This window comes from Heteronotia binoei, chromosome 1 (assembly GCF_032191835.1).
Source record: "Heteronotia binoei isolate CCM8104 ecotype False Entrance Well chromosome 1, APGP_CSIRO_Hbin_v1, whole genome shotgun sequence".
Classification (NCBI taxonomy): Eukaryota; Metazoa; Chordata; class Lepidosauria; order Squamata; family Gekkonidae; genus Heteronotia; species Heteronotia binoei.
This window is the reverse complement of record NC_083223.1, coordinates 175,327,338-175,342,193: the sequence shown is the minus strand read 5'-3', so window position 1 is coordinate 175,342,193 and position 14,856 is coordinate 175,327,338. Positions and strand designations below refer to the sequence as shown.

Below are 14,856 nucleotides of genomic sequence, written 5' to 3'. Positions count from 1 at the left end.
AAACAAAACCCTAAATGTGTGAGCAGAAGTCTGCTTGCACTATTTTAAATCTAACCTGACATTTTGTATATTAAAAGTACAAAGCATTTTACAGTTTTTGTCTCACAAAAACTCAGCTTCAACAACTGTGTATCTTTATAGGTACGGTGGTCCACTGTGCTTGTCAGCAATCTCATGAGGACTGTGGACAATGCTGAGTGATTCTGTGCATCTGTTCTTGGATCCTCCTTTCACAAACCTCACTGTACTTCTTGACTTTTATTATATCCCATCCTCATCAATAGTTACACATTACTATGTAGACCACCTTCTGCTTGGGCAAGAAAACAGTGGTCAGAGAGCTGGTTCCTCAACGAGTGTACTGTAGCAGCATGTTGACCATATCATGATTTTTCTTGATGACCATGCATGTTGCCCTGCAGTTCTGAACTCATACCAGTTTCATCTATAGTTCACTCTGATTGCGTAAAGCTTTTCTTTTATCTTTGACAGCTAATTAAAACAGTTATTGAAACGTTATATTTATTATTTGACCTTTTAATCTTGCTTTAGAAAAGATAATGAGCACACATCAGATGTATTTTAGATGCATTTGTTTGATTATCTTATCAACAGTGAAAAGCGAATAATTTATCTAGATAGTGATCACATGTTTAAGTTTGAAAAGATCTGGTGTACAGTAAGATTGCCATTTTTCCATATAAATGCATTGAAAAGCAAATCATATTTCTCTGGAAGGAACTCTCAGAAGATACTGGATGAGATTTCTCTGTTTGTGAGAGAGACTTGGGTTTACAGAAAAATTCCTAAAAGCAGTTTAAGACAATAACCTGAAATCTAGTTTGCTTTAAATTTTATTTACTTTATATATATGGTTGAGAAATGGTAGGAGCTTTGATAATTTTGGCACTTGTCTTTGCAGTAGCTATAGGGCCAATTTTCACTTGCTTGTATGACTAATAAAAAGAACTATTTCTTTTTCCTCCAATAAAATATTAAAAACTCTCTGAAGGTTTCCTGCATGATTTGCTGATATTAATTCAAAGAACAGAACTTGCATTTAATTCATTTGTAATATCAAAGCATTAATGGCTGCAGTCATTTTTCAATCTGATAAATCCTTGAAATTTCTGGAGCTGTTTTAAAGGAGTGATTCTTAGAAAGCTAACTAGTTCAGATTCCCTATTTGGATGTTGATGTAAATCATCTTGTTACAGTACATTACATACTCTCCAATTACTTCATTACTCAAAACCTGAACACTCTCAGCTGAATGCGTGAAATGTCTCCATTTTGATGTTAAATGATGCACAATTCAATCTGTTGTGATTAATCTGTGATTGACATGTGAAAATAAGCAAGTCAATAAGTGCGTGTGTGAATCTCTCCTGAGGCTCCCAGTAACGGTTAATGGAACCGTTCATGAATCGGAAAATCAGCAAAGCCGGATATAAGCAGTGCTGGTCACATAACTTAAGTGACATGGCATTGTGGATTCCTTACAGATATCCTTCTAAAAGATTTATGCTCCAAAAAAGTGAGGTGCTCAGCAAGCTCGATGGGTTCCAGATGATCAAACAGGAGGCAAGCTTTTCCCTTCTTGGAAGTTTTTTTCCTTTGTGTGACTCTTCTCATCCAGTCATAAGAAGGACTGTAAAAGAGAATGGAGGGGCCATTTTCAGCACTTGGTGCCCAGGAATATAACAGTAGAAGTAGAGCTAGAACCCACCTAAAACATTGCCAGGGCACATAATATAAAAGCCAGTCAGCCAAGATGAGGTTAAGGTGAAGAATCTGAAGTAAATTATTTCTAGGTCAGCCTGTTGTACCTGGTACAGGTAATAGGGCTACACTATAATAGAATAGTTCAGGAATGTGCTTTATAAAGGGAAAGGGACACTCTCTAGAAGTTTCCTGCACTTATCACCATGTTGTTTCATTATTTTCTACAGATGTAATACCACTTTTTCCTTATTATATCCATGTTATGCCTAATATGCTATGTTCACTCAGATTTTGGTACATTGCTTATTGGATGTCTAGTATTGTTTTTAGCAGCCTAAAAAGGTAAAGGTAGTCCTCTGTGCAAGCACCAGTCGTTTCCGATTCTGGGGTGACGTTGCTTTCACAACGTTTTAATGGCAGACTTTTAATGGGGTGGTTTGCCATTGCCTTCCCCAGTCATCTACACTCCCCCCCCCAGCAAGCTGGGTACTCATTTTACCGACCTTGGAAGGATGGAAGGCTGAGTCAACCTGGAGCCGGCTACCTGAACCAGCTTCCGCTGGGATCGAACTCAGGTCGTGAACAGAGGGCTCCGACTACAGTACTGCAGCTTTACCACTCTGCGCCACGGGGCTCTTGATATTTATCAGCCTACACTATGCTAATTAAAGGTTTCTTTGTATAGACTGTTACCAATTTATACTGTATGCTTTACGCTTCAGTGAGAAAAGTGGACAATAAATACGGTAACTCAATTTTCTGATGTGTAAAATGACCAAGGTACCGCAAAAAGGCCCACTGAATGCTGCAGAAATAGCCATATTGATCCATCCATGATTATGAAGTGTGGGAAAATCCTAAAATGTTTGACTGAACTTGTAAGTCAAGCCATACACGCCTGTACTGAACTCCCACCTATGTCATGCTGAAGAATGGTTTCACCATTGTTTTCTTTGTTTTGCTTACATTTGAAAGAAAGGGAATGAGAGATAGTCTCATGATGCAGCTTGCAGTTATATGAACATACGAAACTGCCTTATACTAAGGCTGTTTCTATACTTGACAGAAGATCCTCTCTTGGTGCATTTAAAATGTTCATCTACATCTACATGCAAAGCAAGACACTTCTGTCTTGCTTTGCATTATTTTAAGGTATCTACACTCATTTTCTTGGATTGGCACTGAAATCCATTTTTTGGGATTTGTTGTCTACACTCATTTTCTTGGATTGGCACCAAAAGTGGCTTCACCCTGGAGTTGCTCCTCACTTTACAAGAGGACTTTTGAACAGGAGTTTTCTGTAGGCGGATTCAATGCTCATAAAATCAGAATCAACCCTGAGTGTAGAAACAGCCTAAGTCAAACAGTTGGTCCACCTAGCTTATACTTGAATCAGCTCTGCAGTGTGTCTGGCAAGGAAAGAACAACAATCAGATCTATAGGCATAACCAGCAGAGGAAGGCCATTCTCAGCATCTGCTGCTTGAGACCCTTTCAACTGGAGATGCCATGGGTTGTATGCAAAGCATGCTCTCCACCACTGTGTCATGGCCCCTCCCCACTTAAAGGGGAAACTTAAGGTGGGTTCATAGGGGAAAGATAGATGCTTCCTACCTGTGGTCTACACACTTTCTCCTGCTTTGAAATGTGGGACGGTCCAGACTGAGAAAGCAATTAAACACCTTTTTGTTGCTTGACAATTACTGTCAATATTATTAAATATTATTTTAGTGTTGCCAGTCCCAGTTAAATAATCAGTCTTTGGCACCTCACAGATTATGAACCTTACATGCTAGAGATGTCGATAAGATGACTGTGTTCTTCATAACCCAGATGGCAGGCTAATTCTTGAAACTCCTCAGTCAGACGAACCAAGCCAAGGTCCAGATTAAATTCTGCAGGAAATTCCAAAATCCAATATCTGAAAACCATGAGAGGAAAGTACATTCAGATATCAACCCACAGCCTTTTAAAAAACTACATACCTATGTGCTATAGTCTAATTTACTAAAATACATTGAAAAATTGGTCTTTATTAAACCAAATTCACCAAATATTGACTTAAAGAGTGCTTTGTATCATTAATTAGTTATATAGTAGAAGGCATCCCAAAGGTATGGCTTCTCCCATCACTTAGTGCCATGGTGGGAAAAACCCCAGCAAGTGAACTTTTCACTGCCTCACAGAGGATGGGCACTCTCGAAAAGCATGGTTTACTTTTGAGTCCCCTAAAACACAGACTATGGGGCTGCATTCAGATGTCACAATATACTGTGATTTGTTTAAGCTCAACTTGTTGTTCAAGTCTTAGTAAGTCTATCAAGAAGACACAAAAAAACACAGTTTGTAAATTCCAGCTTATCTTCTGTTTGCTTCATTTCAGGCTTCCAGGCAGAATATCCTAATGCTATGCTTGTGTTGCTAGACTGCTATTAAAATCCCACCCATATGCAACCTGGAAGAAGAATGGAAGGTGAATTTGGGGGGCGGGGGGAGAGCTTATAGCAAGTCTTCCTCTCTCTCCTTCCCATTCCTCATTCTTGTCCAGCTATTTCACTAAATTTCTGAACATTTAAACTTGGGAGGGGGGGGGACATTTTACAGCCCTTTCACTCTTTTGTCTCTTGCCAACCATCAGCTATTCTTCCCTTTCTGTTCAACCATTTTAATTTATCTGGAGAACTGAAATAAAAATAGACCTTTGACAACCCTTTCCCCCTTTCTTCCTTGTGGTTTTGTTGCTGAGCAGGGAAGAGGGACAAGGCAGGAAAGTAGAAGGGAAATTTCTGTGGTTCTCTGCTTTCTTCCCTGTAGGCACCACATATAAAGCTGACAGGGGAGGATGTGACACTAACAAACAGAGATTTTGATATTCAAATATTATGACAAGCTACAATTAGTGTCAATCGCAATTACATAATTGTGTTTAATTAATTAGTTAAAAAATATTCTATGCACAATTAACAAGCCAGCTACAAACCACTTTTTAGAATCCTTGTTTAGCACCTACCCACCCCATCACAGTTTGTTGAACAGCCTGCATTCAGACATGACATTTACACTATTAAATCGTTTCAAGACAAGGGAGGGGCAGGCAGCCTTCCCAAATTCTCACTGTATCCTTTTGCTTTACAAGGATTATGGTGAGATTTGGGAATTAGATTTGTTCATGAACTAGAGGTTCTGCTTTGGCCTTCTCAAAGAGCCAGGGGAAGCATTGCCAAGCAAGCAGGCTGCCTTCACTTAACTGCTATTGAGTACACACCTCCTACTCTCGTCTCTCAGGATGGATTTGTAACTCACTGTTATGGCTTCCTCATAGTTTGATCCCAAGTTGCAGTGGTCAAGAGAAAGAGATTGAGTTTCTAGATGCTCTCAATGACTGTGCTATGGAGCAGATGGTCTCTGAACCTACCAGGGGGGGGGGGGCGATCCTGGATTTGGTCCTAAGTAATGCCCAAGATTTGGTGAGAGATGTAAAAGTGATCGCACCACTTGGGAGCAGTGACCATAACGTTATTGATTTCACTGTTTGTATAGAGAGTTGCACAAAAGACCAGCACAACCACGTTTAACTTTAAAAGGGGTAAATTCTCTGAGATGAGGAGGCATGTGAAGAGGAAACTGAAAGGAAAGGTAAATACAGTCAAAACCCTTGGGGAAGCTTGGAGGCTATTTAAAACTACAATCCTAGAAGCTCAAATAAAATATATACCACAAGTTAAGAAAGGCACAAACAGGTATAAGAGAAGGCCTGCATGGTTAACAAACAAAGTAATGGAAGCTGTAAAAGGTAAGAAGGACTCTTTTAAGCGGTGGAAAGCTAGTCCAAGTGAAATTAATAAAAGGAAACACAGGCAGTGGCAAATCAAATGCAAGACTGTGATCAGGCAGGCAAAAAGGGACTATGAGGAGCATATTGCAAAAAACATAAAGACCAACAATAAAAATTTCTTCAAATATATTAGAAGCAGGAAAGCAGCCAGGGAGGCAGTGGGGCCCTTGGATGACCAAGGGGTCAAAGGATTACTGAAGGAGGATAGGGAAATGGCTGAGAAGCTGAATGCATTTTTTTCCTCCATCTTCACTGTGGAAGATGATGTGTTTGCCTGCTCCAGAACCACTTATCTTGGAAGGGGTATTGAAAGACCGGAGTCAGATTGAGGTGACAAGAGAGGAGGTCCTACAACTGACAGACGAATTAAAAACCAATAAGTCACCAGGTCTGGATGGCATACATCCAAGAGTTCTGAAAGAACTCAAAGTTGAACTTGTGGATCTTTTGACAAAAATCTGTAATCTTTCATTGAAATCTGCCTCCGTTCCTGAGGACTGGAAGGTAGCAAATGTCACCCCCATCTTTAAAAAGGGTTCCAGAGGAGATCCGGGTAACTACAGGCCAGTCAGTCTGACTTCAATAACATCCTTTTGAAGCTGGCTATGCTTGTAGCCACCGCTACCTCCTGTGGCAGTGAATTCCACATGTTAATCACCCTTTGGGTGAAGAAGTACTTCCTTTTATTTGTTTTAACCCGACTGCTCAGCAATTTAATTGAATGCCCTTCCTCCAGTATGTTCAGCTTTATGGGGAAAATGATGGGTAGCAAAGATCCTGCTCTGTATTTCATCATTCAATAAAATAGTTCATCATCTCCTGATCTCATTTCCTCTTTGCAGTACCAACATTTGTTCATTTTTCTTTCTTAGATCTTTTTGTTCTGCACCCTCCCGACTGAAGGGAAGAGAAAGACAAGGCATACTATTCCCCTTTCCAAGGCACAGTACTGCTGGGATTCGTAATCAAACACATTGATTCCCCACTAGCCTTATGACGCTCTCACACTCCTCTTCTCCACGGGGCTGCAACTAGTTTCACCTTTTTCACGCAGCAAACAGAAACTGGTTTTTAGAGAAGAGGAGAGTGAGAGTGGCATAAGGCTAGTGGGGAATCAGTCCCAGTCTTCACAGCAATAGCAGCACAGCCTTCCCCATTCTCCCACTGCAAGTCAAGCAGGAGAAAAGACACCAGTTGCTTGCAGAGGATGCTACAGAGAATCCAGGTGCTGGGCTAGAAGGGGAGAGAATAAGGAGGCCATCCTTCCTCCTTGTTCCAGAACATCCACCCACCCGTTTCTCCTGCCCTACTGATGCCGTTTCTCCTGAGGAGTGCAAGAAATGGGAGTGCACCTCTGCAGGATAAAAATGTTGGAGTGGTGAAACTGACAAGAGCTCCTCTTCATCTTGTTAGTTTCTCCCAGAAAATAGTGAAGGCATACTGAAATTGGTGCAGGAAGGAGAGGTTAAAAATGTTTTTAAATCCAAGTGTATTCTGCTGTATGGAAAAATTGTGGATATAATATAGAACCTCTATTCACAGGTGACACACAACCACAGCAGGATTCAAATAAGAATATAAACCAAGGTCCTGCTTGGTCATCAATTAACACAAAGTGAGAACACAAACCCTTCCAATGGAATAAAAGTTCACTTACCTCATAAAGTAACAGATTTCTAAGCGGATTTCATCAGTGTTTTCTCTACTGGCATCTCTATATGTAAATCAGTTAAAGAAATCTTTGTGTCCGTGGTTTTCTATAACATTTGCAAGGTACTGTTTTCTTAATTGAATAAGCAGAAATCATCTGGACAGGCGATATGTTTTTAACATGTCTATTCATGACAAAAATAAGAAACTAATTTTAAAACTGTACAAGGCCTAATTCCTTCCAATGACCAATTCTAAGTTAAAGGGCAAAATGCCACAATATTTCAATTTGTTGTTCAAAAATTTCTACATTGAGAGTATTTGAATGATAAACAAATTATTTCTTCCACTAATGACGATCTCTTGAAGGATATAGGGAGAGAAGTTTGCCAGCCAGTTCTGTGGATGGTAGATACCATCGATGCATTAACAGGAAGGTTCTTGGCAAATTATTATTCAGTTCCTCTTTGTGATCTGTAAAACCACAGACAAGCAGATTCAAAGCAGGATAACATGCATTATAGCTTGTATGTGTAAACACACAAACATACATATATTCAAATCAATGTATATTAAAGTAATACAGGGCAAGGTGAAAAAAAATACAGCCTACAATTATCAACAATGAAATCAGAAGATAAAAAAAGAAAGGGTGCTACGCCAGTCCTATCAATGCACCGAGATACATTCATATCACCTGTTTTTCCTGGGACGGTATAAGGCAGGGGTGGCCAAGGGTAGTTCTCCAGATGTTTTTTGCCTACAACTCCCATCAGCCCCAGCCATTGGCCATGCTGGCTGGGGCTGATAGGAGTTGTAGGCAAAAAACATCTGGAGAACTACCATTGGCCAACCCTGGTATAAGGCCATGCCATTTTACCTTGTGGAGGATCTTTGGCCACAATCGGTTCCTAATTGACCCTGGCTAGTGTAGCTTTTTTCCAGAGCTGCTTTGCACATACATTTTTCTTTCATACTAGCCTGCTTAATGCAGTGTTCAGAATGTCAGACTATGCAGAAAAGACCCAGGTTCAAATTGCCACTCCATGCAGCAAACGGGGTGACCTTGAATCAGTCACTCACTCTCTCAGCCTTACCTATCTACAGGAATGTTGTGAGGATAAAATAAGGGAGGAGGAAACTCTGCACATTATCTTGAGCACCACAGAGGAAGTATGGGATTAAAATTAAATAAATAAATATATGTATATATGTCTGTGTCTCTGTGTGTGTGTATATATATATATGGCAGTAATCTCTATGTAGAAGAGACCTAATTCAAGTAAGGTGTGAGTTTTGTTCTCGAATGGGCATACGGTTATAGCCTTCTTCATGTATAGGCAGCAAAGGGAATACTTCTAGTGAACGTAAGAGAAGCTATGTTGGATCAGGCCAATGAACCATCCAGTCCAACACCTTGTGTCACACAGTGGCCAAAACCAGGTGCCTTCAGGAAGTCCACCAGTGGGGCCAGAACTTCAGAAGTCTCCCACTATTGCCCCCCAAACACTAAGAATACAGAGCATCACTGCCCCCAGACACAGTGTTCCATCTATACCAGGGGTTGCCAAGCTTGCTTAATACAAGAGTCACATAGAATAAACATCAGATGTTTGAGACCCACAAGGCATGAATGTCAGATCTTTGAGAGAAGGAAGGAAGGAAGGAAGGAAGGAAGGAAGGAAGGAAGGAAGGAAGGAAGGAAGGAAGGAAGGAAGGAAGGAAGGAAGGAAGGAAGGAAGGAAGGGAGGGAGGGAGGGAGGGAGGGAGGGAGGGAGGGAGGGAGGGAAACTGCCCCATTTGGTCAGGCCCTATTGGTCTCTCCAGGATCCTATATTTTGCATATTACAATTGCATGCCTGGAACAGCCAATCGGAACATAGGCATCAGGATCTTGGAGGGCAGAAGCATACTTCGTAGAAGCACACTTCGTTACAAGAACTATGTACAATACATAACACCCCTCCCCCCTAAGTAAGACACACAAAACGATAACTATACACATGAGTTTAGGGAACATAGTCTTTAAGGTATCCTGTAGGTGCTCAACTCCGCTGTGAGCGCCTCAGAGTTGGAGTAGCTGCTGGTTCCGAAACTGATGTTGGTTCGTTTGTGGGAACAGGGGGTGTCTCAGTCCCATTGTCTGATTGCTGGCCCTGTTCTGCAGTGTCAGATGTGGGTGCAGGCGCCACAGGAGAAGAAGTCTGTGACATTGGTGTAACTAGAGGTTCAGGAGCAGGAATGTTTGGTTCCAATGGAGCCACTGGAGACTCTTCATTCAAGGCAGGGGTGCAGTCCCATTCTGGCTGCCAGAGCTGGTCTATATGCCAACGCCATATGACCCCAGTCTCTGTGGCCATGTGGTAAGACAGTGGCCCATCAAAAGTTCAGCGGGACTCCACCCTGTGGCCATGTGTGGAATTATGTGCTGATGAAGCAAGAAGTCAGCAAGCTTCAAGTGCCAGTCCCCATACACCATCCATTTTAATGAGTCCTTGGTTGTTCTGACCATTTGTTCAGCTTGCCCATTGGTAGAGGGGTGGAACAGAGAAGATGTCACCAACCAGATACTGTTTGTGGCTGCAAAATGATGAAATTTGGCCGAGGTGAATGCTGTTCCGTTGTCAGACACAATGGTGTCGGGCAAACCGTGGGGGGCAAACAGTCTTCTTAGGGCCCTGATGACGATGGCCAAAGTCATGGCTGAAACCAGCACTACCTCCAGCCATTTGGAATATGAGTCCACAATGATTAGGAAGACTTGACCTTGGAATGGCCCTGCAAAGTCTATGTGGAGTCGACACTGTGGTGAGCGGGTAGACTCCCATGGGTGTACTGAAGCTTGAGGCATCGCTGGTCGTGACTCTTGGCATGGGTGGCAGGCTCGGACCCATGCTTCTATCTCCGAGTCCAAACCCGGCCATCAAAGGTAGCTTCCGGCCAGTGCCTTCATTTTTACAATGCCAGGGTGCCCCTTGTGAAGTGCCTCTAGGACTTTCTTTCATAGTTTGGGAAGGATGACGACTTGGTTCCCCCAGAGGAGACATCCTTTATGGATGGAGAGTTCGTGTTGGCGTGCTTGGTATGCCTGGGACTCTCTGCTGATTGAGCCAGACAAACAGTCCTTCCAAACCCCGTTGAGTACACGGGCCATGGTGTGGCAGGAAAGGCTGCGATATCAGATGCATGCAGGGGCAGTTCAAGCAGGGCCTCCATCAGCATGATGTCTAAATCATGTGCAATGATGGTGAGTTGGTCTGGTAACAGAAGGTGACTGAGTGAGTCGGCATGTCACAGCCTTCCCAAGGTGGCAGAGTGCGTAATTGTAGGCTCTGAGGGATACAGCCCAATGCAGCATTCGGGGTGACAGGATTTGTGGGGTCTGCCGGTCTGCTGCAAACAGTCCCAGGAGCGGCTTGTGGTCTGTGATGATTTCAAAGTGATGACCACAGACATAGTTGTGGAACTTTCTGATGCCTGCGATGATTGCCAGAGCTTCCTTATCAATTTGGGCGTAATTCCGCTCTGCCAGTAATAGAGTCCAGGATGTAGCGACGTGGCGACGTGGCTCAGGTTGAGTGGGCTGAAGTTGAATCCAGCGAAGACAGAGGTCCTTTGCGTGGATCGCGGCGCTCTAGGAGGGGAAATAGCTCTCCCAACCTTCGACGGCGCGCTATTGAAACCCGCGCGCCAGGTAAAGAGTTTGGGCATTTTACTGGAGCCTTCATTGTCAATGGAGGCCCAGATAGCAGCCACTGCCAAGTCAGCATTCTTCCATCTGAAGCGGGCAAGGCAGTTGGCCCCCTTCCTGGAGCGTCGCGACCTCGCAACAGTGATCCATGCAACGGTCACCTCAAGACTGGACTACTGTAATGCCCTCTACTTGGGGCTACCTCTGTGCCGGACTCGGAAGCTGCAGCTGGTGCAGAACGCGTCGGCCAGGCTATTATTGGGGCTCCCAAAATGGGAGCACATACGGCCGGGACTGCGCGAACTGCACTGGCTGCCAATTACCTACCGAGTCCAGTACAAAGTGTTGGTTATTACCTTTAAAGCCCTATATGGCCGAGGACCAGCCTACCTAAGGGACCGTCTCTCCCCGTATGAACCCCAGAGGGCACTGAGGTCGATGGGCAAAAATAAATTGACTATCCCTGGGCCGAGAGAGGTCAAACTTCAAAATATCAGAACTCGGGCCTTCTCAGCCGCGGCTCCTGTACTGTGGAATCAGCTCCCGGAGGAAGTGCGGGCCCTGCGGAACCTTGACCAGTTCCGCGGGGCCTGCAAGACTGTTCTTTTTAGGCAAGCCTATGCTGATATCTGCTGAGTTGCTAAGAATAAGGAGCCGCCATCTACTATACGATTATGGAACCATCTAAACTGGCAGAACCAGCGCCAAACAAGTTTACTGCTGCCAGATTTATTCTATGTAATGAATTATGTATTTTAAATATTTTAACTTAATTAACTGGTTTTTATTTTTAATTTCTTTAATTGTTAAATTTTAAAGTTTTATCCTTGTTAAATATGTGAAATGTTGTTAGCCGCCCTGAGCCGCCTAGGCGGGGAGGGCGGGATATAAATGTAAATATAAATAAAATAAAATAAATAAATAATATGCTACAAGAGCTTCCTGCCTGTCATATAGTCTGTGGCTGAGGACAGTCCTGATTCCGTAGGGTGACGTGTCACAAGCCAAAACTAGTGGTTTTTTCTTGACATAGTGGACGAGGATACTTGATGATGATAGTAGCTCTTTAACAGCTGCAAAAACTTTGTTTTCCTTAGTGCCCCATGACCATAAATGTTTGGTCTCTAGGAAGCGGTGCAGTGGCTCAGCCTGTGATGCCTTCTGGGGGAGGAAGCTGTGGTAAAAATGTAAAAGTATGAATGACTGGAACTCCTTTTTGGAGGTGGGCGCTGGTGCATTTCGGATTTCTTGGATCTTGGACACCATGGGGTGGATGCTGTCCACATTGATGAGGTATCCAAGGAATTCAACTTGCGGAACCCCAAAATAGCACTTCTCACATTGCACTCTTAGTCCAGCTTCTTGCAGCTTTTGAAGTACTTTGTGGAGGCGGTCACCCAGTTCCTGAATGGTGCTTCCTGCTATGGGGATATCATTAAAGTATCGAATGATGCCAGGTATTCCCCGAATGAGGCCCTCCATAAGTTCCTGGAAAATGCCTGGAGCCACATTTACTCCAAATTGGAGACGCTTCTCTGAATGCACCACGGTATGTTACAACTGTTTGGGCCTCTGTGTCGTAGTCTACTGGCAGCTGTTGGTATGCTTGCGCCAAGTCTATTTTTGCAAAAACCTTACCTCCCTCTAGTGATGCAAGGAAGTAGCTTACCACTGGCACCAGTTATGAGTGTTGCTGTAAAGCTTTGTTTATCGTGCATTTATAGTCTGCACAGATTTGCACAGTTCCGTTAGGTTTGATTGGTGTGACGATGGGGGTTTCCTATCTTGTGTTGGCCACTGGTTCCAGAACTCCTTGATTGAGGAGTCATGGTTCAAGGTGGTGACATCATTGCTTAGTGCAGATCATCCTGTAGGCATCCAGTTTAAAAGTTTTTATTAATTTTCAAAGTAAGGGAAAAAGGGAATAGAGATAACAAAAGGTGGGAATACAAAAGGAAAAAACAAAGAGAAGATGACAGTTTAGCAATACACTTATTGTACAGTCTTCATGAGGTTATATTGTCTCTATAAAGTTACAGTAACACATTTTCATTCATTTTACACTTCTCTACATAATCTGTGTAGATTCTTGTACAGATTGTAAGAAAACTCTAAATATGCCTATTCAACTAAAAAAAATCACCTTCCATATTTAATAGATATCTTAGAGGATAAAATAAGAATATGAGTTCACACCACAGTGTCCTGCATGTCTAGCCAGACATACAGTTACTCCCAACATTTTCTTGCATCTTCCTTCGACTTCCCCGCCAACAGCTGAGATAAATAGTTTAATTCTGCCACATCCAGGATTTTACTCATCAGTTCGGATCTAGATGGAGTTTCCTGTAACTTCCATTTTTGTGCTAAAAGTATTCTAGCTGCTGTAGTAAAATGAGCAATTAAATGTCTCATCTCTTTTGTGTACGTATCGGGAAAATGTTCAAAAAAAGGGTTCTGGTTTAAACTGAATCTGTGTCTTCAAGATTTTCTGTAATAACTCATGGGCCATCTTCTAAAAGTCTTTCACCACATATGGTAAAATGACCCCACCTGCTTTGCACATTTCCAACACTTATTTGACATATTGAGATACATCTTTGAAAGTTTCTGTGGAGTTACATACCACTGGTAAAACATCTTATACAAATTTTCTTTAAAAGCCACTGACCTAGTCATTTTAATATTAGATTTCCATAACATTTCCCACTCTTCTAATGTGATGCTACGACCCGGATTCTTGGCCCACTGAACCATACAGTCCTTCACAATCTCATCCTGCATACTCATTTGTAGAAGATATGAATATATTTTCAAGATAAATTTCTCTTGAGGGCCCAGGAATATTTTATCAAATACATACTGTTCTTTTTTAAAGCCCAATGTTTTATCCTTAACATGTCTAGATTCTATTTGCAGTATCATCCACCAACTCATTCTGATGCCAGTATCTTCTTGTTCTTCTCTTGATTTCAATTGATTATCTTTTTTCAACAGTTCTTCATATTTATATAACTGATTCGGTTTTATAAGATTTGGTGGGGTAAATGCTTCTACTGGAGAGACCCATATTGGAATTTCTTGATAAATTCTAGGTTTCAACCATGACCAGGTATGATACAAAGATTTCCTAAACCAATGGTTTTAAAAGTATGAGTGACCTTCTAGTCTTTGGTACCAAAGATACACATGCCAGCCCATAGTGAGATCGTGTCCCTCTAACAACAATTGTCTTCTGTCGTTCAGTAACACCCAGTCTCTTACCCACGATAAGACTGAGGCTCTGTAATATAATTGCCAATCTGGAAGAGCCAGACCTGCTCTTGTTTTGGAATCTTGAAGTGTTTTTAATTTAATTCTTGGCTTTTTCTTTTTCCATATGAATCCAGAAATCAATTTATTCACTTCTTGGAAGAACACATTAGTTAAAAGCACCGGAATAGTCTGAAATAAGAATAGCAATCTTGGTAAAATATTCATTTTTATCGAGGCTATTCTTCCCATCAGTGATATATTCAAATCTTGCTATTTATCCAAGCCTTTTTTAATCTCTATAAGAAGTTTGTCTTAGTTATCTGTCTTTAAACTACTACATTTGTTGGATATAATAATGCCCAAGTATTTCACTTTTTTCTCAAACAAGAATCCTGATTTTTGCTGAAAGAGCTGAATTAATTCCGTTGTCATATTTTTGGCCAAAATTTTTGTTTTATTATAATTTATCTTCAGGCCTTCCCATACTCCAACTTGTTTAATCTTGCCCATCAAGTGGTCAATTGAATCTAATGGCTGTTCCAGTATAAAAACCAAGTCATCTGCAAAGGCCCTCAATTTAAATTGTTCACCCTTAATTACGGCCCCCTTAATATTTGGGTCTTCTCTAATCTGATTGTTCAATATTTCCAAACTTAAAATAAAAAGAAGGGGTGACAATGGACAGCCTTGTCGAATACCTT

General features: G+C 41.9%; 1 protein-coding gene across 2 annotated transcripts in view; it reads right to left on the bottom strand.

The window, feature by feature from the left end:
• The window catches only part of RASGRP3 (RAS guanyl releasing protein 3), a 75,618-nt gene that overhangs the window by 27,681 nt on the left and 33,081 nt on the right, over positions 1 to 14,856 (bottom strand). Inside the window, exons 3-6 of one of the 2 annotated variants that reach the window (XM_060244376.1) lie at positions 7,584 to 7,683; positions 7,217 to 7,279; positions 3,514 to 3,645; positions 1,504 to 1,651 (exon numbers count right to left, since the gene is read on the bottom strand). In XM_060244376.1, the coding sequence (XP_060100359.1) occupies positions 1,504 to 1,651; positions 3,514 to 3,645; positions 7,217 to 7,279; positions 7,584 to 7,683 (443 nt within the window). Of the gene's footprint in view, positions 1 to 1,503; positions 1,652 to 3,513; positions 3,646 to 7,216; positions 7,285 to 7,583; positions 7,684 to 14,856 lie in introns of those variants that run through there. The other variant, XM_060244369.1, reaches the window with a different exon arrangement.